Source organism: Carcharodon carcharias, chromosome 18, assembly GCF_017639515.1.
Source record: "Carcharodon carcharias isolate sCarCar2 chromosome 18, sCarCar2.pri, whole genome shotgun sequence".
Taxonomy (NCBI): domain Eukaryota; kingdom Metazoa; phylum Chordata; class Chondrichthyes; order Lamniformes; family Lamnidae; genus Carcharodon; species Carcharodon carcharias.
In genome coordinates this window covers 35857768-35880635 of record NC_054484.1, presented here as the reverse complement: position 1 = coordinate 35880635, position 22868 = coordinate 35857768, and the positions used below count along the sequence as shown (strand labels likewise).

The 22868-nt window shown below is 41.3% G+C and overlaps 1 protein-coding gene across 2 annotated transcripts in view; it reads right to left on the bottom strand.

The window, feature by feature from the left end:
• tfg (trafficking from ER to golgi regulator) overlaps nucleotides 1-22868 on the bottom strand; it is a 154922-nt gene that overhangs the window by 57615 nt on the left and 74439 nt on the right. For both annotated transcript variants that reach the window (XM_041211526.1, XM_041211528.1), the window contains one exon: nucleotides 13067-13234. In XM_041211526.1, the coding sequence (XP_041067460.1) occupies nucleotides 13067-13234 (168 nt within the window). The remainder of the gene's footprint in view (nucleotides 1-13066; nucleotides 13235-22868) is intronic.

Genomic DNA, 22868 nt, shown 5'->3' with positions numbered 1-22868 from the left:
TGAATGCAGGCAAAAATATCAAAATGATTTAGCATACCCAAGTCTTAATAGATACACATATATTAAATTTGGTGCTTATCCAATCAGCTAGCAATTCTAGTTGTTTACAGTATTGCAAATTACCGTGGTTAATTTTATACTTCTTTAGCTCAATTTAAAAATCTGATGGTGAACCATGGTAAATAAGCAATTCAACAATTTAGTCATGGTACGGTGAGAATAACAAATTGCGAGACTACTAATATAATTTAAGCCCAGTTCTGTGCCCAAAGGGCTTTTGGATGATTGGAATGTTCCAATTCTTACAGTTCTCCAGCCCTAAACAAATCACACTAGTGTGAAGCACAACCACATACAAAAGCTTGCAACATTACAACAGTATTTGCAAGACACTAGAAATACTGAAAATGAGGGGAGCATAACTTGGCACATAAAACCCTATTTATGTTAAGAAATAACCTACAGCAACTAAAAAAAAAATTAAAATTTGGTATATGCTTCAGCCCTGATTCAAATGCAATGCAGAGTTTTTCAAAATAATGTTTAAGGGATCATAAAGCAAATTAACTTTTAAAATTAGTTAATATTTTAAATCTCTCCATTGCAAAACACAATTGATAATGACTTTTATCAAAAAGACTCCTCCTGCCATGCCAAATTCTCTGAGAATTCACCTACAATCTGTCATGGTTATTTAAATAAAATGAGCAAAATTAAGACATTTAAAAGTTGTAAAGAAAATAGTTAACAGCCATTCTGCATCTCACAGGAACCGGTATGCCAATCCTAAAGGGACATATATGTAAAGAAATGCTAAATACTTTTAAATGTTTCTGGCTTTATCAGCATCTCTTCAAAGTTTGGCAAATGGGGAAGTTTGTAAACCATCTTAAAATTTGGCATAGCTAACTACAGCCACATATTCAACTGCCCAAGCTGACATTTTAATTATGCAACATAGAAATGATTCACAGAATTCAAACTGGTTAGTGCAATATTTTAGTTCCAATTTCAGATTCACCAATACATTTAAAATGGATAGGATGACTGTAAACAAACCTATAGCTTGTAAATTAATGAGTTCTTGAATGACGTGAGATAGGATAATTACACCACTGATAGAATAAAGTGAACGATTCAACTATTCTAGTGATTAAATTTACCACCATTATCCAGGGTAATATATTTGGTAAAATGCACACTAATCATTTTGTTCAGCATAAGTTCAATTTTTCAAAACATCCTTAAATACGGTAGTACTGATATTGAAAGCATAAGAGTTAATATAAATTTATCTTTGTACCCAGCAATACAATATTAGATTTTAATTAAATGCATTTAGCAAATCTCAATTTCAACCTAAACTTGCTTCTAGATTTATCAATCTCATATGCGTGAGCAAGTCAGTAAATCAAAGCATACTTTCTCAGTTGTTCTATTCTAAACATTCAAAACTGTTTTTAAAACCCTTCAATGAAGCTGTTTTTTTTCCAGGTTAGAGTAAGGCTATTTAATTGGGTTTAATTTCAATCTACGCTGATGGAACAGGTATCATGGCCTTAAACAACATAACCAATTAGGAAATTATTTGCATCTCAGTAAACACCTCACACCCATTGTGATGGGACGTCTCAGTTGCTGGGCTCTCTTGTTTCTGGGTTCATCTGAAAGATCCACCTTTCTAGTTGTGGAGAGAGAGAGATTAAAAACAGAAGCAGGTTGATGTTCAGGTCCAGCAAGAATTTATTCAGAACAAAACGTTGCAAGTACTAGCTTTGGCTAGACTCAGAAGGGAAAAGAAGGAAGGTAGTTAGCAATTACTTTGCTGACATCAAGCAAGACAGATGATTGATGTGAGAAAGTGTAATGTGTATTTTATTATACAATGACAAGTTGTACTGACTGGAGTAAGTGAGTCCAATAATAGCTGCAGCTCTGAACATCAAAAGCAACCTCGCCTCCACAACCCCCTATTTTGGTGTTGAGGACTCGACATGGTCAGTGTTGCTGCCCCAGTATTATTCAGAAGTAGCAGTACTCTCAATCCTTACAGCCCTGGTTGTACTAAGGTGGAGCCATTTCCTAAATGGTTTTCAATTTGCTGTGTCTCTTTGGCAATTCCCCAATTCAAGATGCCAAACCTATATATCGCAAATTACAGCTTAATTCCCAAATCAAGGTTTAATTTCCTTTTTTTAAAGTTTTCCTTGCCTTATTTATTGACTGACAGCATGAGTTTCCCTTCATTGCTCTAAATATCCCAGATCTCTTCAACGCACAGCAACTATCCAACTTCATTCAGAAGAGCCATTGGTAATTAGCATGGGAAAAGAGGAAAATAAATGGAGGGGTGCAATGTAGGTTGTACAAAGTTAGAATAAAGTACAGTAAGCTTTACTGTACATCTGGACATCCATTCATACAAGTAGAAATGAGCCCTCCTTCAGCATCAACGTTCTTCATCATTTTGAATTAAAAACCATCAGCCAGGAATGGAAATAATTTTTCAAAATTCTTGCCACTATATCGATGCTTAAATCAACAGGAGGTTAAAAAAATAAAACAGTAGGTACTTATGACAAAGTAACAGAAGGCAACACAGAGTTGAAACAAAAACAGAAAATGTTGGAAACCATCAGTGGGTCAGGCAGCATCTGTGAAGAGAATAGAGGAATTAATGTTTTGTGTGCGAACTGAATCCCAACGTTTGCTTCACAGGTGCTGTCTGTCCTGCTGCTTCCGGAATGTAGTGTTATTATTTCTGACTTCCAACATCTGTAATTTTTTTTTTTGCTTTTGTTCATACACAGCTGAAGCTCTGTTGGGCTAGCAATTTTATCTCCAACAATGTCCAATGGCTCAAGTCCCTTGAGCCATCACACTCAGTAACTGCAAAAAATAAATGAATAGGTCAAGAGAAAGTCAGACGAAAGGATGTTAAAATTTCTTTGCCAAGGACTGCAGAAAATTGTCATTGCGAAATTTTTTCTTTCCCCAGTCTCCTCCCACCACTACCTTGTCACCTCCACCACTGAAGATAGGAAGAAGTAATCATTTTGCCCATGTTTGTTTGCCTGTCTGTAAACAATATCAGCAAAAACTAATGGACAGATTTCAATGAAACCTGGTACAGTTAGGGTAATGGCCCAAGGAAGGACTGATTGTTTTTAGCAAAGATGCAGATTTATCCTGGAATTATTTTTAAAGCATTGGAAGATAGGACAAATTGACTTTTTTAAACAACGTGGTGGATTGTCTCAGCTGCTGTGGTGGAATTTGTCACAGCTGACAAAATGTGTGCAGAGTTTTCAGAGCAAGTTGTTGGATGTGGATTGGCCTGATGCCTCTTCATTGAGATGGAAGCTCTTTTAATAAAATGATTTTTATTTTAGCTTGTAGTTACAAAGCATCAACCAGGTAGGGAAATGTCTCAAGGAAGAATTGCATAATTGTAATTACACCAAGCTAACACAGCATGGCAGAGCAATGAGCTCTACTGAGTGCCCTTTTCACTAGTTTCATCTGTTTCACTGGTGTGCAGTTCCATATCAATAGCTCTTCATACTTTATTTAAATGGCAAATGTTCACGTATAAACATGTACATTGAATATCTGATCAATAGTTATCACTCGATGGAAGGGTGGGGAAACGACGACTTTCCATATCATGGTTGATCTTCATTAATGTGGGCTTAAAGAAATTGCAAAACATTTATTTACAATTTACTAATTATGCTGTATGTGTCAATATAGAGCATGGCAATCATTTAAGTAAAAACAACACTCATGCTAAAAAGCTAAAAAAGTCAGGGTTGCACCTCATTTTAACTTTATTTATATTACTCCAAACCCAATTTCTCTACAATCAGTGATGTATTTTTCTCATGCCCTTTTTCTACAGTGATCATCTGCCATTCCATTCTCTGCCAGCCTGAAAAAAAGATTTTGTGTCAAAATCCTACTTTTCAAAAATCATGCAATCCTTGACTAGGCTAAAAGGCATTGAGATCTATAACATATTTATTGTGCATCAGTTTTGTACCAAATGCACAGGGGGAATACTTCAGAGTCCAAATTTTAACTATGTGTAGCAACTGGAAGACATGGTTTGAATTCTATGACAAACGTTTCTGACCTCAGCAACAAGGGATCCAGGAAATTTTAACTCCCAGACCACACCTGCATGCCCGCAGTCAGTTGCTCTCTCAATATCATCAGATAGCAGCAACTGGTCAGAAGGCAGGAGTGCAATGTCAGGCAGTAAGAGGTTGCCGCTATAGACCAAAGGAACACTTCCTAGCATTCAAATAAATTGCATGGAGGGGTTTTAAGGAGAATCTCGTGATCGATATGGGGGAGTGGAGGGGTGTGGTGCAATGTAAGCCTAAACTTACCTTGCAAGGTTCAGAGTAACATTCATACTCCTTTTGACGTAGCATGAAAATGAAAGAAAATTTAAGGTCGTCAGTTTGGGCTTCTTCTGGCCCTGGCCCCACTTGCCACGAGGCTGCCCTGTCAAGAAAGCCCGAACAACTTTACCATTCTGACCTATGGCGAAAATAGCTGTTGGCCCCTGATGACATGATTGGAGCCCAATTTTTCAATTATTGGAACCCAATATTTAGAGAAAAAACCCGTCATTTTTTCCCTGCCTGGTCAGAAGATCAGACTAAAACCGACTGCGGGAAGAACGCATCACTTTGGCCCTAGTAATTTCTGATGGTCATTTGGTAATACAGAAAAAAGGAGATTTTTTTTGTCGAAGTTTTTCGTCCTGCACTCATCAAGACAATTCGCAAGAATATCCAATGTCAGGGGAAATAACACATTTATACTGTATGAGAAGAGCACGCTGACTGGGTGGCAAATGGGCTCTGATCGGTAGAGGCACTGCCAGTCGATGGTGACTGATAGTTAACTGCCAAGCATTGTTGAAATTTAAAGCAGGCAGCTCGACTCTGATTGGTCAAGACATTACCCTGGAGAATGAACCAGCAAATGGCTGTCACTTATTCTGTTTAGCTGAAACAGGTACAATGTGTGTATGTATTCTTTCTGTCTACAAAGAACAGGCCTTGTGTATTAATACACGATGCTTCCAGTCCACTTGCCAACTAATCAGCACATCTTCTCATACAGTATAAGCTTGTTATTTCCTCTGACATTGGCATTTTCTTGCGAATTGTCCTGATGGGTGCAAGGCAAAAAGCTTCAACACTAAAGTCTCTTTTTTTAGCAATACTCAATTTCTGCAGAAACTGTTTAAAAAGAAAACTCACCGTAGCAGTTCTGCATATATGTTTCTCTTAAAAATGCACAATGCTGATTTTTTTTCCCGCGGTTTATATGTATCGGAAGTCAACTTTAATACCTGGTTTTTAGTTTACATAATATATGCACAAGGTCTACAAATGGTTATCGCAAAGTTTTTTTTTCTTATTTGACTTCATGCAAATTACTACTCCCATCGAAAGGTGACCTGACAGCAATGTCCTCTCCCAAGCCAACTTGCCCAGCATCGAGGTGCGAATCACTCAAAACCAGCTCCGCCAGGCGGGGCATGTCTTATACGTGCCTTCCACCAGACTCCTGAAGCAACTGCTCTATTCAGAACTAGGTCACGATAGGAACCTCCCAGGGGTACACCAGAAATACTTTAGGGATGTCCTCAAAGCATTCCTGAAGAGGTCAAACACACCCGTCGATTCAGGGGAGACCCTGGCTTGTGTCCAACCAAAATGCAGAAGGCTCATTCAAGAAGGCACAAGCACAAGAGACTGCGCCAGAATCAAAGAGGAAGCAGGTCATCCTCAATCCCGGGGGACCGCCTAAGAAGAAGATTCCTATCGACACTGACATTTTTCAACAAAGAAAATACCAATATTAAACTGAATTTTCAACTGGGCAAAACATCACAGAAACAACTCACAGCACTAATCCAAGTTGAAAAATGAAAGAGCAACATAAAAAATTTGGATCACTTTTAAATACTAAATGGTAAAAATAAAATTAAAATAATTTTAAGTGGTAGCAGAATTTTTTTATGGGAATGCCAAACGTATTGATTGTACTAAAAAAAGTCAAATATTCTCCTGGTTATGTATAAGAGGGTTCATGTTCCAAAGACACTCAGTAAAGAATCTGTGAAATAACATGAGCAACATTTGTGCTTTGAAATATGTCAACATCAAGCACAACTCTCCAAACAGAAAACCCAAGTACCATAGAATTTAAGATTCAGATTATCAAATAAAATGGAGAGTTGGGAGGTAAAAATTTCCAGAAAATCTTCAAATACTTTGTTTCCGCGCTTTTGTTCTTTTTGTCTCGTGACTCTTTTCCATGATGGCCCCAATTATTAGACCTCTGCCAAAAGTGAATCACTCCTATGCTCAGAATGAGTGATCAATAAAAAACATAGCAGGATTTTTGTTTTGTTTTTGCGACCTACTTTCCATTGTAGGTGTTGTCTGATAAGTGCATGTGGGGATCATAAAATAAACAAATGTCACAAAGCCCAAAACTTGATCATCCAAGTATTTTTCCTGTAAACAAATTCAGCACGTAGTACGCGATTTGAGGGCTTAAAATGATCACTGGCCAACCAAAAGCCAAAATGTGATTGAACTGATGGCCTCACAAATATATTCTGATCGCAAACCTTAGCTTGCTCATTTAAGAATTTTTTTTTTTTTAAATCAGACTGCTTACAAACTGTGTTTACAGTGCATTTTTTTAAAAAAAAGCTTCAATAATATTAATAAAATAGCGGTTTTCCTGATGATTTCTGCATTTCAAGTTCTAAGCTTAAAGTTTATCATGCCTAAACCCTTAGACGGGCTATAATATTAAGCACGTAAAGTGATACCATTGATCTTGGAGAGCAGATCTTCAACAAATTTAGAATCAAACAAACTTAAATAAAAATACATAGATTTTAAGTTTCACCCAGCCCCAGCTGGTTGAAATGGGAAGAGGAAAGTAAACATTCATTTCACATCGTTATTTTCAACGATGTACTTCATACTGAAATGGGAAGGAAACACTAACAAAAATCTAGGTACATGTGCTCAAGCCATTTCTTTTGATATTTTTAAGCCATTCAGGTTGTGCTGCCCTTGAAGCCCATAGGATTAGGAACCTAGGAACAGGAGGAAGCCATTCAGCCCCTTTTGAATGCTCCATTTATTAGATCAAGGCTGATTTGTATCTTAACTCAATTTACCTGCCTTGGTTCAGTAGCTCTTTATACCCTTACCCAACAAAAATCAATCAATTTCAGTTTTTAAATCGATCTAGCCTCAACAGCATGTTAGGTGGGGCAGTGGCAGGGTGGGGTGGGAAAAGCAGTTCTAGATTTCCACTACCCTTTGCATGAAGGTCAGGACATTAAGGTTTACGGAACCAAGGCAGGTAAAAGGAGTTAAGGTACAGTTCAGCCATGATCTAATAGATGGCAGAATAAGCTCTGGGGTTGAAAGGCCTGTTTCTATTTTGCTAATAAGTGCTTCCTGACATTCCCTGTTGAACTCTCTGCCTCTATTTAAAGGTTATACCTCCTTGTCCTAGGCTTTCCACTGGAGGAAAGTTTCTATCCATCTTCAATATCAAATCCTTTAATTATCTTTGTCACCTCTATGAGACCGCTCCTTAATTTTCTACAGTCCAGGGGATACAAGTTGAGTCTAAGAAATCTGCCCTCATAACTTAACCTTTTAGTCAGGATTAGTAACTTCCCCAAAACAGACGTCAAGACTAATAGGCCTAGAATTTCCTAGCTTATCTCTCATACCCTTCTTAAATAATGGGGTGACACTGGCAATTTTCCAGCCCAAAGGAACTCTCAAATCAAGAAAGTTTTGGAAGGTGCATGACAAAAGCATCGACAATTTCCTCACCTACTTCTTTTAACACCCTGGGGTGGAAACAGAGGGGGCTGAATCTGTACTACATCCCCTCCAAGGCCAATATATCCTTCCTGAGGTGTGATATCCAGAATTGAACACAGTAATCTGAATGAGGTCTAAGCAGAACCTTATATTGTAACATAACATCAACGCCTTTGTATTCCAGAAGGGACAATAAAAGTAGCATTCCATGAGCCTTTTGAATTATGTTTTGTACCTGTCCATTGGCTTTCAGTGATTTCTGTACATGGACCTCTTAAATCATTTGTTTCTCCACAGTTCCCAGCTTCTCACCATTTAGAAAATACTCTGATTTACCTTGTTTAGGTAAAAAGTGCATGGCCTCACAATTGCCCACAATGAACTCCATATGCCACAAGTTTGTCCAGTCTTTTAATCTACCCAATTGTAACTTTCTGCTCCTATCCACACTTACTGCGCCACCTAACTGAAACTCTGTCCCTAACAGCAGGCTTTAGTAACTTCCCCAAAACAGACGTCAAGACTAATAGGCCTAGAATTTCCTAGCTTATCTCTCATACCCTTCTTAAATAATGGGGTGACACTGGCAATTTTCCAGCCCAAAGGAACTCTCAAATCAAGAAAGTTTTGGAAGGTGCATGACAAAAGCATCGACAATTTCCTCACCTACTTCTTTTAACACCCTGGGGTGGAAACAGAGGGGGCTGAAATTTTGTTATGATTTGCTGCTGTTCAACAACAAAATCAACTTGCATTTAGACAGTTCAACAAGGTAAAATATCGCAAGGACCATCATAGGATTGCAATCAGACAAAAAATGACATTGGGATAAAGGACCAAAAGTTTGGTTAAAGAAGTAGGTTTCAAGAAGCATCTTAAAGGAAGAGAGGGGTGGAGAGGTCTTAGGAAGAATTCTGAGCTAACGGCTGAGACATCCGAAGGAACAGCCACCAATGTTAGGAGGAAGGGGAGACAGTAAAGGGGGCGATAGATAAAGCTGGCATTGGAGGAAGTCCTGGAGGTGAAAGAGGTTACAGAGGTAGAGACAGGCGAGGCCATGGAAGTATTTGAATGAGGATGAGAATTTTAGTACTGAAACATTCAGGGATTGGGAGCTAATGTCGGCTAGTGAGCGCTGGGATGTTGGATGAACAGGATGGATGGGAAGACAGCCAGGAAACCACTGGAATCAATTAGAACAGAGGCAACAAAAGCCTGGATTGAGGGCTTCCGCAGCAGATGTGCTAAAGCAAAGGTGGAGATGGACAGTGGAAGGAAGCATTCTTGTGGTGGAGAGGAAATAGCTTCAGAAACTCAGCGCAGAGTCAAATAGGATGCTATGGTTGCAGACAGCCTGGCTCAGATTGAGACACTACCAGGTGGTGGAGGGGGATGGGCAATGGAATCAATGGCAAGAATGCAGAGTTAATAGGAGAGGCTCTGCTCTTCCCAGTGTTGACTTGGAGGAAATTACAGCTCATCTAAGGCAGGACGTCAGCCTAGGAAAGAATTAGAGCTTAAAGCAGGGAGTTGTATGAAAAATGGGTAAGGATTTGGGAGGCGAAAACACATTTCAAGGACTTGAGAGAAAATTAAGGTTGGAGATGGGGCAGGTGCTTGCAAGGGAAGAGGCTGGGTTTTTTGAGCATTGGAATGTGAGATGATGGCGGAAGAGATCAGTACCCAAGGAGAGGGAACCATTTTCAATTTCAGCTAGTATGGGGGCCAGGAAGGGAAGTTTGATGGTCAACAATTTAGTGGGAATAGGGTTGACAGACCTTCTGGACAAGATGATCTCAAGAGAGCATGAGTGGAGATAGGAAAGAAATTAGAGATGGATGAACACTCAGGGCTAGGACATGGCTGTAGATTGGGGGCAGTTTGGTGTAGCTGGTTAGGGGAGAGAAAAGAATGCAGCAGAGGCAATTGAATAAATGGTCTCCATCTTAAGTGGCAAAGTCAATGAACACATTGCGCTTGTTGGAGGCAAGGGCGGAAAAGGCACAGCAGAGGGGTATAAAGGATAGTTGGTCGCACAGAAAAGAAGCCAGATGTTATCTTTGCATTCTGCGATAATCCTAAAACAATTAGCAGTATTGGCAGAAGAGAAGAGGGCACCAATAATGCCTGATGTGGTCTAGCAATGTCTGATGATGAAGGGGAAACCAGATGTGCACTAGAAATGCTCAAATCTGCAACTCTTGGGCTTATGAGATCAAAGATGGTAACTATACCAAGAGGAATGACTAAAGCAAGAGAAAGAGTTTTACTGGGACCAATACAAAGATGGTGGTGAAGGGGTGGTAGGGGTGACTCAGCAGACTGGTCATTGCAGATGTTAGAGGCTAGACTGCTATAAATTTGAAAGTGCCACTGTAAATAGCTTGCAGCAGAGTTTTCTTTCAGTAGACACTGAAGGAAGTGAAGTGATTAAGGATGATGCGAGTGGTCACAAGAAAATGAAGAGGGAAGGGATTACCTGTGATTGAGACAGCGAGAACAGAGAGATCATGTGGGTGTCAAAGTCAAGGGGATGGCAGTAATTATGAGTAGATGTGTTTAAATGGAGGGAAAGATTAAGGAAAGACAGGCAAGTGGTGAACTTTAAGAGAGGGCAAAGCAAGTTCAGGTGAAGGCTGAAATCACCAAGAATGAGAAACCACATGGCAAAGAGTCTAAGGGAAGAAAGCAGTGAGGATATCTCAATGAGAAACTTAGCATGTGACGAGGGCAGTAGAGAATGGGGATTTTAAGAGGCATCAGGGGTGAGCCAAGCTGAGGCGATCAAGAGTGCGCCAGAGGGATAGGAAGTTCTCCTCCAAGTCACTCACTATCCTGACTTGGAAATATATCGCCGTTCTTTCACTGTTACTGGGTCAAAATCCTGGAACTCCCTTCCTGACAGCACTGTGGGTGTACTTACACCACATGGACTGCAGCAGTGCAAGAAGGCAACTCACCATCACCTTCGCAAAGGCAACTAGGGATGGGCAATAAATGCTGGCCCAGCCAGCAAAGTCCACATCTTGTGAATGAATTTTAAAAAAGATAGCCTGTACTGCCGGTTTATTTTCTGATTTTCAGCACTTTGTTGAGTATATATCTCAAGAGCATAAAAGACCGCTGACTTGATCAGAAATAAAACTATTTCTTTCTCCACAGATTCTGTCAGACATGCTGCATATTTCCAGCATTTCCTGTTTTTATTTCAGATTTCCAGCATGTGCAGTATTTTGCTGTGTTGAACTCTATCATGTTGCACTATCCTCAGGGTTTTATTTAAAGAGCAAATATTCAAAGTCTTAAACTTAACTTTTGATAACTTCAGTGAAAATCAACTCATATCACATAACAGAACACGTGTTGGCAAAGTGACATCAAAAATTCCCTAAATTAACTAAAATATTGGCTCCACTCAATTGCTCAGAGTTCCTAGATGCTAATCAAAAGGACAAGAACTCGAAACATTATTTTTAGATAATGTGTTAGCATATGGCAGTAAGACCCTTTTCATGTGTCTCACATTGAAAGCAGAGAGGAAGCTGCTGGATTTTGTCTTACTCCCACACTATGTTATAGATACCTTGGAAAAATATACATAACTATATTTTTAAAAATTGGTCAGCTTTGTGACCGCACAGATCAGATTCTCCCACAGATCATTTTCCATGGCAAACAAGTGCAATGACAGTTTCCAGATTGCAATTCAGCTGAACTTCTGCCTGGCCCCACTCCAGGGCCAGCTGCAGGTCCCCCTCCAACCGTTCTTAGCACTAAGCTGACAAATCCATTAATTATACAAGACCAAAGATAAGGGCGCAAATAAGTGACCTTTTACTCCAACTGAACCAAGTTTTCCAGAGTAGAATCTGAGGTCACAAGATCAACTGGCCATTTAAATACTATTAAAACATGAGTTTTATTGCCACAGAAATAAATAAAAATTCCAGCAGTATAAATTCAAGGACCATATGTACTTCTCCAGGATGATCTCTCCACATGTTCAGTCAATAAAAATGTTCACAGTTCATGATTCTTACCATTACAAGATGCTTTGGTTTGTTTATTTAATCTCTGCGTGGTAACTAAACATATGAAGAGACAGTTCCAGTAAGGTAGAGAATAAATTTTGCTGAGTGACATGAACATGCAAATGATTTTCAGAGTGCCAGCCCCCAAATTATACAGAAATGAAAAAGAGATACAGGGACAATTTAATTAGCTTGTTTTTTAAAAAAAACCATGAGGGTATATAAATATTATAAATAAAAGAATTCGGAGAGAATTCATAAATCTGGAGCGCAAAGGGACTTGGGAGTCCTAGTCCAGGATCTTCTTAAGGTTAACTTGCAGGTTGAGTCGATAGTTAGGAAGGCAAATGCAATGTTGGCATTTATTTCAAAAGGGTTAGAATATAAAAGCAGGGATGTGCTGCTGAGGCTTTATAAGGGTTCTGGTCAGACCACATTTAGAATATTGTGAGCAATTTTGGGCCCTGTATCTCAGGAAGGATGTGCTGGCCCTGGAGGTTCACGAGAACAATCCCAGGAATGAAAGACTTAACATATGAGGAACATTCAAGGACTCTGGGTCTATACTTGATGGAGTTTAGAAGAATGAGGGGGGATCTGATTGAAACTTACAGAATACTGAAAGGCCTGTATAGAGTAGACGTGGGGAAGATGTTTCCATTAGTAGGAGAGACTAGGACCCGAGGGCGCAGCCTCAGAGTAAAGGGAAGACCTTTTAAAACAGAGATGAGGAGAAACCTCTTTAGCCAGAGAGTGGTGAACCTATGGAATTCATTGTCACAGAAGGCTATGGAGACCAGGTCATTGAGTGTATTTAAGACGAAGATAGATAGGTTCTTGATTGGTATGGGGATCAAAGGTTAGGAAGAGAAGGCAGGGGAATGGGGTTGAAAACCTTATCAGCCACGATCGAATGGCGGAGCAGACTCGATGGGCCGAATGGCCTAATCTCTGTTCCTATGTCTTATGGGTCTTATTATGGCACAGATTTCCAGTACCCAATTTTATATCAGTTTGAAAATTATTTTAGTGTAATTTTAATCATTTTCTTTAGCTGGCCTCATGTATCAGCAAAAGTGGAACTTTGGAATTTCAATTAATGTTTTTTTTTTAATTATTAGCACTAATCTAATTCAGTACACCTACCCGAAACCTGGTCTTCAGTCAGGCCAAATGATGACATTACATTCTTGTTGATTTCATCTTGATTTTTTAAAGGATCAAAAGCAGACATGCTGGCCGCACTAACAGGAACTGGCTGCTTAATTGTGGAGTCAGGTGCCAAAGGCTTTCCATCTCTTCCATCAACTGCATCTGTAACAAAGCACAGAACTGAAAGAATGTCTTGGCTACTTATTAAAAATAAAAGTATTTAAATATAGCAGGACCACAGCCACTTTTCCCAACAGTCTTTTTAAAAAAAGGTGCAACTTTATATAAAATTGAAGAAAATCAAAATAGGTTGATGGGAAGGGGGCAAAATTGGAAGGCATGGACAGGAACTTGAAAATAAAAAATAAAAGGTTGCAAAGCTACACATTACTACTAATCTTCCGTTAGTATTTTATGCATTGCTGGACACTGGGCTCCAATCTTAAACTGAGTTTGCAGGCTTTCCTGATATGGTAAAATTAAACCTTTAACAGGTTTGAAATTTTATTCCATGTAACAATGGAAATCTCCCATGAACTGTTAAACTGGATAACAGAACCAGAGAAAAGACTGCAAAACATTCACTATGTAATGAAAAAAATCATTAGTCTCAAAAGTCACTCTGCCAAATGAAAGATCTGTGGGGAGCTGTGCCAAATCCAGCCTTCCATCATCCTGTGAAAACCATTTTACTAGCCACCTGGGAGTTCTGTAAAAATTTTAAACAACAAAACTTTGTGGATCCAAACATCTTGAAAATTGTATATGTCTACTTTGGTCCCACTGGTACAAGGGGCAGGGAGGGAATGGACACCATGCAAATTTTGAGTGACTTTCTCGCAATCCTAGCCTAGTACGTTTGAACTAAAATGTATACGATCAAAATACTCTGCCTTCCTTTAGAAAGTAGACACCAGTAACGTAGGCAGTTGAGCAAACTTCTAGATTGCCCCTACTGCTATTCTTGGACAACATCCAGCACCGCCTCAACTCGTTCCTTAAGGGAACTGGTAGTAGTGTTTGTATTTCAGTAGAAGTATGCCAGTAGGAGTGTAGACACTGAGCCTGGGTTTGCAACATGCCCTACATGCACATTATATCCAGCCTTGAGGTCAACAAACTGCAAAGCGCTGCAAGAATTTAGTGGTTTGCTTAGTATGGACCAAGGCGGCCTTGATAAATGCATGTGCCAAGCTGGCACCAGTATTATACAGGTCAAGCGTCCTTCATCCATAAATCCGAAAACCGAACACATCCAAAAACTGCACTTCTTTTCAATTTCATCGATCTTCAGCACAGGAAGTCCCTGACCTGAGCTGACACAACCCAAACCAACACGACCCGAGCCAACACGACACAAACCTCCCCGGCCACACCCAACCTTCAGCGTGGGAAGTCTAGTTGTTTGTCTGCAATCGACATGAACCTCGCCGACACTCTGAACCTCTCCTACGAGCAGAACCACAGATAGTTCCACAGGCGGGAACTTATTATAGGTACCATATATTTATTATTCGGTGTCACACTTTACTTTTCTAGCTATTTTGTTTACTTCAGATTATAACTAGACTAGGCTTCGGCTACTGTAATGTAACTAGGACTGGTCCTACAAGTGATATCCAAAAACCAAAATTATCTGAAATCCAAAGCGCAAACGGCCCTGAGGATTTCGGATAAAGGATATTCAAACTGTACTGCAGTATATGCTGTTGGGCAAATTTAACCAAGTAAATTAGCAAAAGTGTAATTCTTAAATGAAGAATGCTCTAAACCTTCCTCCTCTTAAAGGATTTACTTTCTTGGTCTTTCCTTTAGAATACAAAATAATCATCTTATTTTATTATAGGATAAAAAATGAAACAAGAATAAGATTCCCAAAACAATTTGGAATGGCAAAACTTCCAAAACTACAGGGCAAGTATAGTTTACATAGAAACAGGAGCACGAGTAGGCCATTTGGCCCTTCGAGCCTGCTCCACCATTCATTATGATCATGGCTGATCATCCAATTCAATAGCCTGCTCCCGCTTTCTCCCCATATCCTTTGATCCCTTTCGCCCCAAGAGCTATATCTAACTCCTTAAAAACATACAAAGTTTTGGCCTCAACCACTTTCTGTGGTCGCAAATTCCACAGGCTCAGCACTCTCAAGGTGAAGAAATTTCTCATCTCAGTCCTAAATGGTCTACCTCGTATCCTCAGACAGTGACCCCAGGTTTTGGGCTCCCCCCACCATCAGGAACATCCTTCCTGCATCAACCCTCTCTAGTCCTGTTAGAATTTTATAGGTTTCTATGAGATCCCCCCTCTTTCTTCTGAACTCCAGCGAGTATAATCCTAACCGACTCAATCTCTTCTCATATGTCATTCCCGCCATCCCAGGAACCAGTCTGGTAAACTTTTACTGCACTTCCTCTATAGCAAGAATATCCTTCCTCAGATAAGGGGACCAAAACTACACACAATATTCCAGGTGTGATCTCACCAAGGCCCTGTATAATTGCAGCAAGACATCCCTGCTCCTGTACTCGAATCCTCTCACTATGATGGCCAACATGCCATTTGTCTTCTTTACCACCTGCTGCACCTGCATGCTTACCTTCAGCAACTGGTGTACGAGGACACCCAGGTCTCATTGCACATTCCCCTCTCTCAATTTATAGCCTTTCAGGTAATAATCTGCCTTCCTGTTTTTGCTACCAAAGTGGATAACCTCTCATTTATCCACATTATATTGCATCTGCCAAGCATTTGCCCACTCACTCAGCTTGTCCAAATCACACTGAAGCATCTCTGCATCCTCCTCACAGTTCACCCTCCCACCCAGCTTTGTGTCATCTGCAAATTTGGAGATATTACATTTAATTCCCTCATCTAAATCATTAATATATATTATGAATAACTGGGGTCCCAGCACCGATCCCTGCAATACCCCACTAGTCACTGCCTACCACTCGGAAAAAGACCCGTTTGTCCCTACTCTTTGTTTCCTGTCTGCCAATCAGTTTTCTATCCATCTCAGTACACTACCCCCAATCCTATGCGCTTTAATTTTACACACTAATCTCTTATGTGGGACTTTGTTGAAAGCCGCCTGAAAGTCCAAATAAATCACATCCATTGACTCGCCCTCATCAACTCGACAAGTTGCATCCTCAAAAAATTCCAGATTTGTCAAGCATGATTTCCCTTTCGTAAATCCATGCTGAATCTGTCCGATTCTGCCACTGTTTTCCACATGCTCAGCTATTAAATCTTTTATAATGGACTCTAGAATTTTCCCCACTACCGACGTCAGGCCCACTGGTCTATAAATCCCTGTTTTCTCTCTACCTCCCTTTTTAAATAGTGGGGTTACATTAGCTACCCTCCAATCTGTAGGAACTGTTCCAGAGTCTATAGAACCTTGGAAGATGACCACCAATGCATCCACTATTTCTAGGGCCACTTCCTTAAGTACTCTGGGATGTAGATTATCAGGCCCTGGGGATTTATCGGCCTTCAATCCCATCAATTTCCCTAACACCATTTCCCTACTAATACTGATTTCTTTCAGTTCCTCCCTCTCACTAAATCCAGTGTTCCCCAACATTCTGGCACGTTATTTGTGTCCTCCTATGTGAAGACAGAACCAAAGTGTGTATTTAGTTGGTCAGCCATTTCTTTGTTCCCCATTATAAATTCCCCTGTTTTCCCCTGTTTGACTGTAAGCGACTTACATTTGACTTCACCAATCTTTTTCTCTTCACATACCCACAGAAACGTTTACAGTCAGTTTTGATGTTCCCCACAAGTTTATTCTTGTACTCTATTTTCCCCTTCTTCTTCAATCCCTTGCTCCTCCTTTGCTGAATTCTAAACTGCTCCCAATCCTTAGGTCTATTGTTTATTTCTGGCCAATTTGTATGCCTCTTCCTTGGATCTAATATTATCTCTAATTTCCCTTGCAAGCAATGGTTTGGCCACCTTTCCTGTTTTACTTTTGCGCCAGACAGCAATAAACAATTGTTGCAGTTCACCCATTCACCCTTTGAATGTTTGCCATCGTCACCCCTTTAAATAACTTTTCCCAATCCATCATAGCCAACTTGCGCCTCATTCCATTGTAGTTTTCCATATTAAGATTCAGGACCCTAGTCTCAGAATCAATTACATCACTCGCCATCTTGATGAAGAATTCTATCATATTATGGTCGCTCATCCCCAAGGGGTCTCGCACAACTAGATTGCCAATTATTCCTTTCTCATTACACAATACCCAGTCTAGGATGGCCTGTTCTCTAGTTGGTTCCTCAAAGTATTGGTCCAGAAAACCATCCTGTATACAGTCCAGGAGTTCCTCCTCGACAGTATTGTTACTAATTTGATTTGCCCAATCTATTTGTAGATTAAAGTCATCCATAATTATAGGTGTTCTTTTATTGCATGCGTCTCTAATTTCCTGTTTAATGCCATTCCCAACATCACCACCACAGTTTGGGGGTCTATATACAGCCCCCACTAATGTTTTTTGCCCCTTAGTGCTTCTCAGCTCCACCCATACAGATTCCACATCATCGGAGCTAATAACTTTCCTCACTGTTCCATTAATTTTCTCTTTAACAGCAATTCAATTCCACCGCCTTTTCCTTTTTGTCTGTCCTTCCTCAATACTGAATACCTCTGGATGTTCAGTTCCCATCCCTGGTCACCCTGCAGCCATGTCTCCGTAATCCCAACTATATCATACCTGTTTGCATCTATTTGCATGGTTAATTCATCCACTTTATTGCGAATGCTCCTTGGCTTGTCTTTTTAACATTACTTGTCCTGTTCCCACTATTTTTCTCTGAGGCCCTGTTTGATTCTTGTCCTTGATTTCTCTGCCTACCACTTTTCTTATTGCCCTTTCTGTCTTTTGTTTTTGTCCTTGATTCCCCCTCCTCTGACTCCTTGCATAGGGCTGATTCCCCTCCCCAAACACTCTAGCAAATATTCTCCCTGGGACATCAGTCCCGATCCTGCCCAGGTGTAACCCGTCCAGTTTGTACTGGTCCCGCCTCCCCCAGAACCGGTCCCAATGTCCCAGGAATCTGAAATCCTCTTCCTCACACCATCTCTTCAGCCACGTATTCTTCTGATATATCCTGCTATTTCTATTCTGACTAGCACGTGGCATTGGTCATAATCCTGAGATCACTACCTTTGAGGTCCTACTTTTCAACTTACTTCTTAACTCCCTATATTCTACTTTTAGGGCCTCATCCCTTTTTTTTTTACCTATGTCGTTTGTACCAATGTGTACCACAACCACTGGCTGTTCATCCTCCCCCTTCAGAATGTCCTGTAGCCACTCTGAGACATCCTTGATCCTAGCACCAGGGAGTGCTGGCACCAGTGGAACATTCCATCCTGGAGTCTCGTTTGCGGCCACAAAAACGCTTATCTATTCCCCTTACAATTGAATCCCCTATAACTATTGCATTCCCACACTTTTTACTCCACACTTGTGCAGCAGAGTCAACCGTGGTGCAACAAATTTGGTTATTGCTGCTTTCCCCTGAGAGGCCATTCCCCTCAACAGTATCCAAAGCGGTATATCTGTTTTGTAGAGGAATAGCCACAGGAGATTCTCGCACTGCCTGCCTGGTCCTCCTGCTCTGCCTGTTGGTCACCCATTCCCTTCCTGCCTGTGGACTCTTAGCTTGCTGTGTGACCATCTCTCTATATGTGCTACTCATGATACTCTCCACCTCGCAGATGCTTCACAGTGTCCCCAGTCACCGCTCCAGCTCCAAAGCCCAGGCTTTCAGGAGCTGCAGCTGGAGACACTTCCCACACATATGCAGGCCCTGGGCACTGAAAATGTTCCTGGCTTCCCACATAGAACAGTATGAGCACACCATGGCTTTGAGCTCTCCTGCCCTGACTTACCCCTTTAAATTAAATTAAACCTTTTGGAAGATATTTAATATCAAATAATATCAATTACTCTAGGGCCCTTCTTCTCTGTTCCTCATTGTTACAAAATATAGCCCTTAAAAAACGATGAACCACAAAGTTTCACAAGAATACAATAGAGTTGCAGCCTATGCAAAGATTTAACTCATCAGACCCGGTTAGGTAAAGATAAAGGCCTTCTCCAAGCTCCTCACACAAAACATGATGTGGCGCCCTTCACCAGGTATGCTTCTCTTCTCAATCTGCAGCTTGTGCTACAGATTCCAATTGGATGCTGCGAAGGTTGAGCAATGCAATTTTCTAGGTTACAAGATTACTTTTCAGCATTATTTACGGTAAGCCACAAAAGCATTTCTAATTTACTGATGCTTAATGGCCTCTCACGATCGGTGTAAATAAAATGTTTATTTATATAGCAATCTTTTGGAAGACTGAATTAGAGCAATAAATACTAAATTACAACCAATGTTTATTCCTCCTTCAGATACCATGCCCGAAGAATCAGTGGTTTGCTATTGTCTCCTGCAATACGGCTAAACGGAAACTGTCCTGCTCTTACTGCTTGCCATCAGGCATACCTGAAAGAATTTACAGGCTAATAAACAACCGACTTAGCCATGTTACGAACGCACCTTCCATGGCCAATAAGTCCTTAAGTGGGACTTGAACCCGGAGCTTCTGTCCTAGAGGTAGGGATTCTACTACTGCACCACAAGGCTTCCTCAATATTTTCTACACTTCCAACCTTTGCCCCATCTTCAAACTTTGAAATTACACCCCTTGTATCCAAGTCCAGGACACTGATCTACGCCAGAGAGCCTAATATCAATCCCTGGTGCTGGGCGGCACCATACATACTTCCCACCATTGCTTCCTTAAAAGTGTAAATTTTCTAAAATCTTTAGTCCCTTTCACAGAACAGAAATACTTAATATATGTTTCTATGCTGCCTTTAACATAGAAAAATAAGACTAAGGGGTGTCATGGAAGCATAATCAGATAAAAACAGATGACAAGACAAAGGAGGAGATATATGGTGACTTCTGAATTGTTTCATAACACATTCCTAATTGCCCTTGAGGTGGTGGTGGTGAGCTGCCTTCTTGAACCGCTGCAGTCCATGTGATGTAGGTACACCTACAGTGCTGTTCAGGAGGGAGTTCCAGGATTTTGACCCAGTGACAGTGAAGGAACCGGCAATATATTTTCAAGTCAGAATGGTCAGTAGCTTGGAGGGGAATTTCCAAATGGTGGTGTTCCCATCTATCTGCTGTTCTTGTCCTTCTAGATGGTAGTGGTCATGGGTTTGGAAGGTGCTGTCTAAGGAGGCTTCGTGAGTTCCTGCAGTGCATCTTGTAAATGGTACACACCGCTGTCACTGTGTGTCGGTGGTGGAGGGAGTGAATGTTTGTGGATGGGGTGCCAGTCAATGAGTGCTATGGGAGCTGCACTCATTCAGACAAGTGGGGAGTATTCCATCATACTCCTGATTGCAGGCCTGGTGCATGGTGGATGGTGGACAGGCTTTGGGGAGTAAGGAGGTGAGTTACTCATTGCAGCTTCAGACCTGCTGTTGTAGCCACAGTATTTATATGGCTAGTCTAGTTCAGTTTCTGGTCAATGGAAACCTCCAGGATGTTGACAGTGGGGGATCCAGCAATGATAATGCCATTTAATGTCGTGGGGTGATGGTTAGATTTTCTCTTGTTGGAGGAGGTCATTGCCTGGCACTTGTGTGGTGCGAATGTTACTTGCCACTTGTCAGCCGAAACGAGGATATTGTCCAGGTCTTGCTACATCTCGACATAGACCACTTCAGTATCTGAGGAGTCGCGAATGGTGCTGAACGTTGCAGTGAACATCCCACTTCTGACCTTATGATGGAAGAAAGGTCATTGATGAAGCACCTGAAGATGGTTGGATCTAGGACACTACCCTGAGAAACTCCTGTAGTGATGCCCTGGAACTGAGATGATTGACCTCCAACAGCTGCACCATCTTCCTTTGTGACTCCAACCAGCGGTGAGCTTTCCCCCTGATTCTTATTGACTCCAGTTTTGCTAGGGCTCCTTGATGCCACACCTCAGTCAAATGTTTCCTTGAAGTCAAGGGCATTCACTTTCACCTCACCTCAGGAGTTCAGCTCTTTTGTCCACAGTTGAACCATGGCTGCTATGAGGTCAGGAGCTGAGTGGCCCTGGCGGAACCCAAACTGAGCGTCAGTGAGGTTATTGCTATGCCAATGCCGCTTGATAAAACTGCTGATCACCCCATCACTTTACTGATGATTGAGTGTAGATTGATGGGGTGATAATTGGCCAGGCTGGATGTGTCCTGTTTTGTGTGTACAGGACATATCTGTGCAATTTTCCACATTGCTGGGTAGATGCCAGTGTTGTTGCTGTACTGAAACAACTTGGCAAGTTCTGGAGCACAAGTCTTATGTACTGTTGCTGGAATGTTGTCAGGGCCCATAGCCTTTGCAGTATCCAGTGCCCTCTGCCATTCTTTGACAGCACGCATGGTGAACTGAATTGGCTGAAGACTGACATTTGTGATGCTGGGGGCCTCCGGAGGAGGCCAAGATGGTTCATCTACTCAGCACTTCTGGCTGAAGATTGTAGCAAATGCTTCAGCTTTATCTTTTGCACTGATGTGCTGGGCTCCTCCATCATCGAGGGGGGATGGGGATATTTGTGAAGCATTCTCCTCCACTGAGTTGTCTCCACGGAGTTGTTTAATTGCCCACCACCATTTGCGAGTGGATGTGGCAGGACTGCAGAACTTAGGGAACTTAGGTCTGAGCCATTGGTTGCTGCTCCTGTTATGCACCCTGCGCTCTTCATCAAAGCAAAGTTGATCTCTTGGCTTAGTGGTGATGGTAGAGTAGGGGATATGCTGGCCCATGATGTTACAGATTGTGGTCAAGCACAATTCTGCTGCTGCTGATGGCCTACAGCACCTCATGGTTCCCCAGTCTTGAGTTGCTAGATCGGTTCAAAATCTGCCCCACTTAGCATGGTGGTACTGCCACACAATACAATGGAGGGTATCTTCATCCCAAAAGGATGCAGCTACTTTCTTATTCTTTCATGGGATGTGGACATCGCAGATAAGGCCAATGTTTGTTGCCTAAACCATATTGCCCTTGAGAAGGTGGCTTCTTGAACCACTACAATCTATGTGGTGCAGATATACCCACAGTGCTGTAAGGGAGTTCCAGGATTTTGATGCAGTGACAGTGAAGAAATGGTGATATAGTTCCAAGTCAGGATGGTGTTTTCTTGGAGGCGAATTTGCAGGTGGTGGTGTTACCATGCATCTGCTGCCTTTGCCCTTCTAGGTAGTAGAGGGTTTTGAAGGTGCTTTTGAAGAAGCACTGGTGTACTGCTGCAACACATCTTTTATATGATACACGCTGCAGCCAGTGTGTGTTAATGGTGGAGGGAATGAAGGTTGCAGTTAGTGGATGGTGTGCCGATCAAGCAAACTGCTTTGTCCTGGATGCTTGAGTGTTGGTGGACACTCATGCAGGTAAGTGGAGAATATTCCATCACACTCTTGACTTGCAGATGGTCAACAAGATTTGGGGAGTCAGGAGGCAAGTTACACACCACAGAATTCCCAGCCCTGACCAGCCCTTGTAGCCACAGTATTTTTGCAGCTGCTCCAGTTCAGTTTTCTGTCAACGGTAACCCCAAGGATGTTGATAGTGGGGTTCCGCAATGGTAATGTCACTGAATATCATGTTGCTGGAAATGGTCATTGCCTGGCACTTGTGTGGCATGAATGTTACTAGCCACTTTTCAGCCCAAGCCTGAATGTCGTACAGGTCTTAGCTACATCTGGACACGGA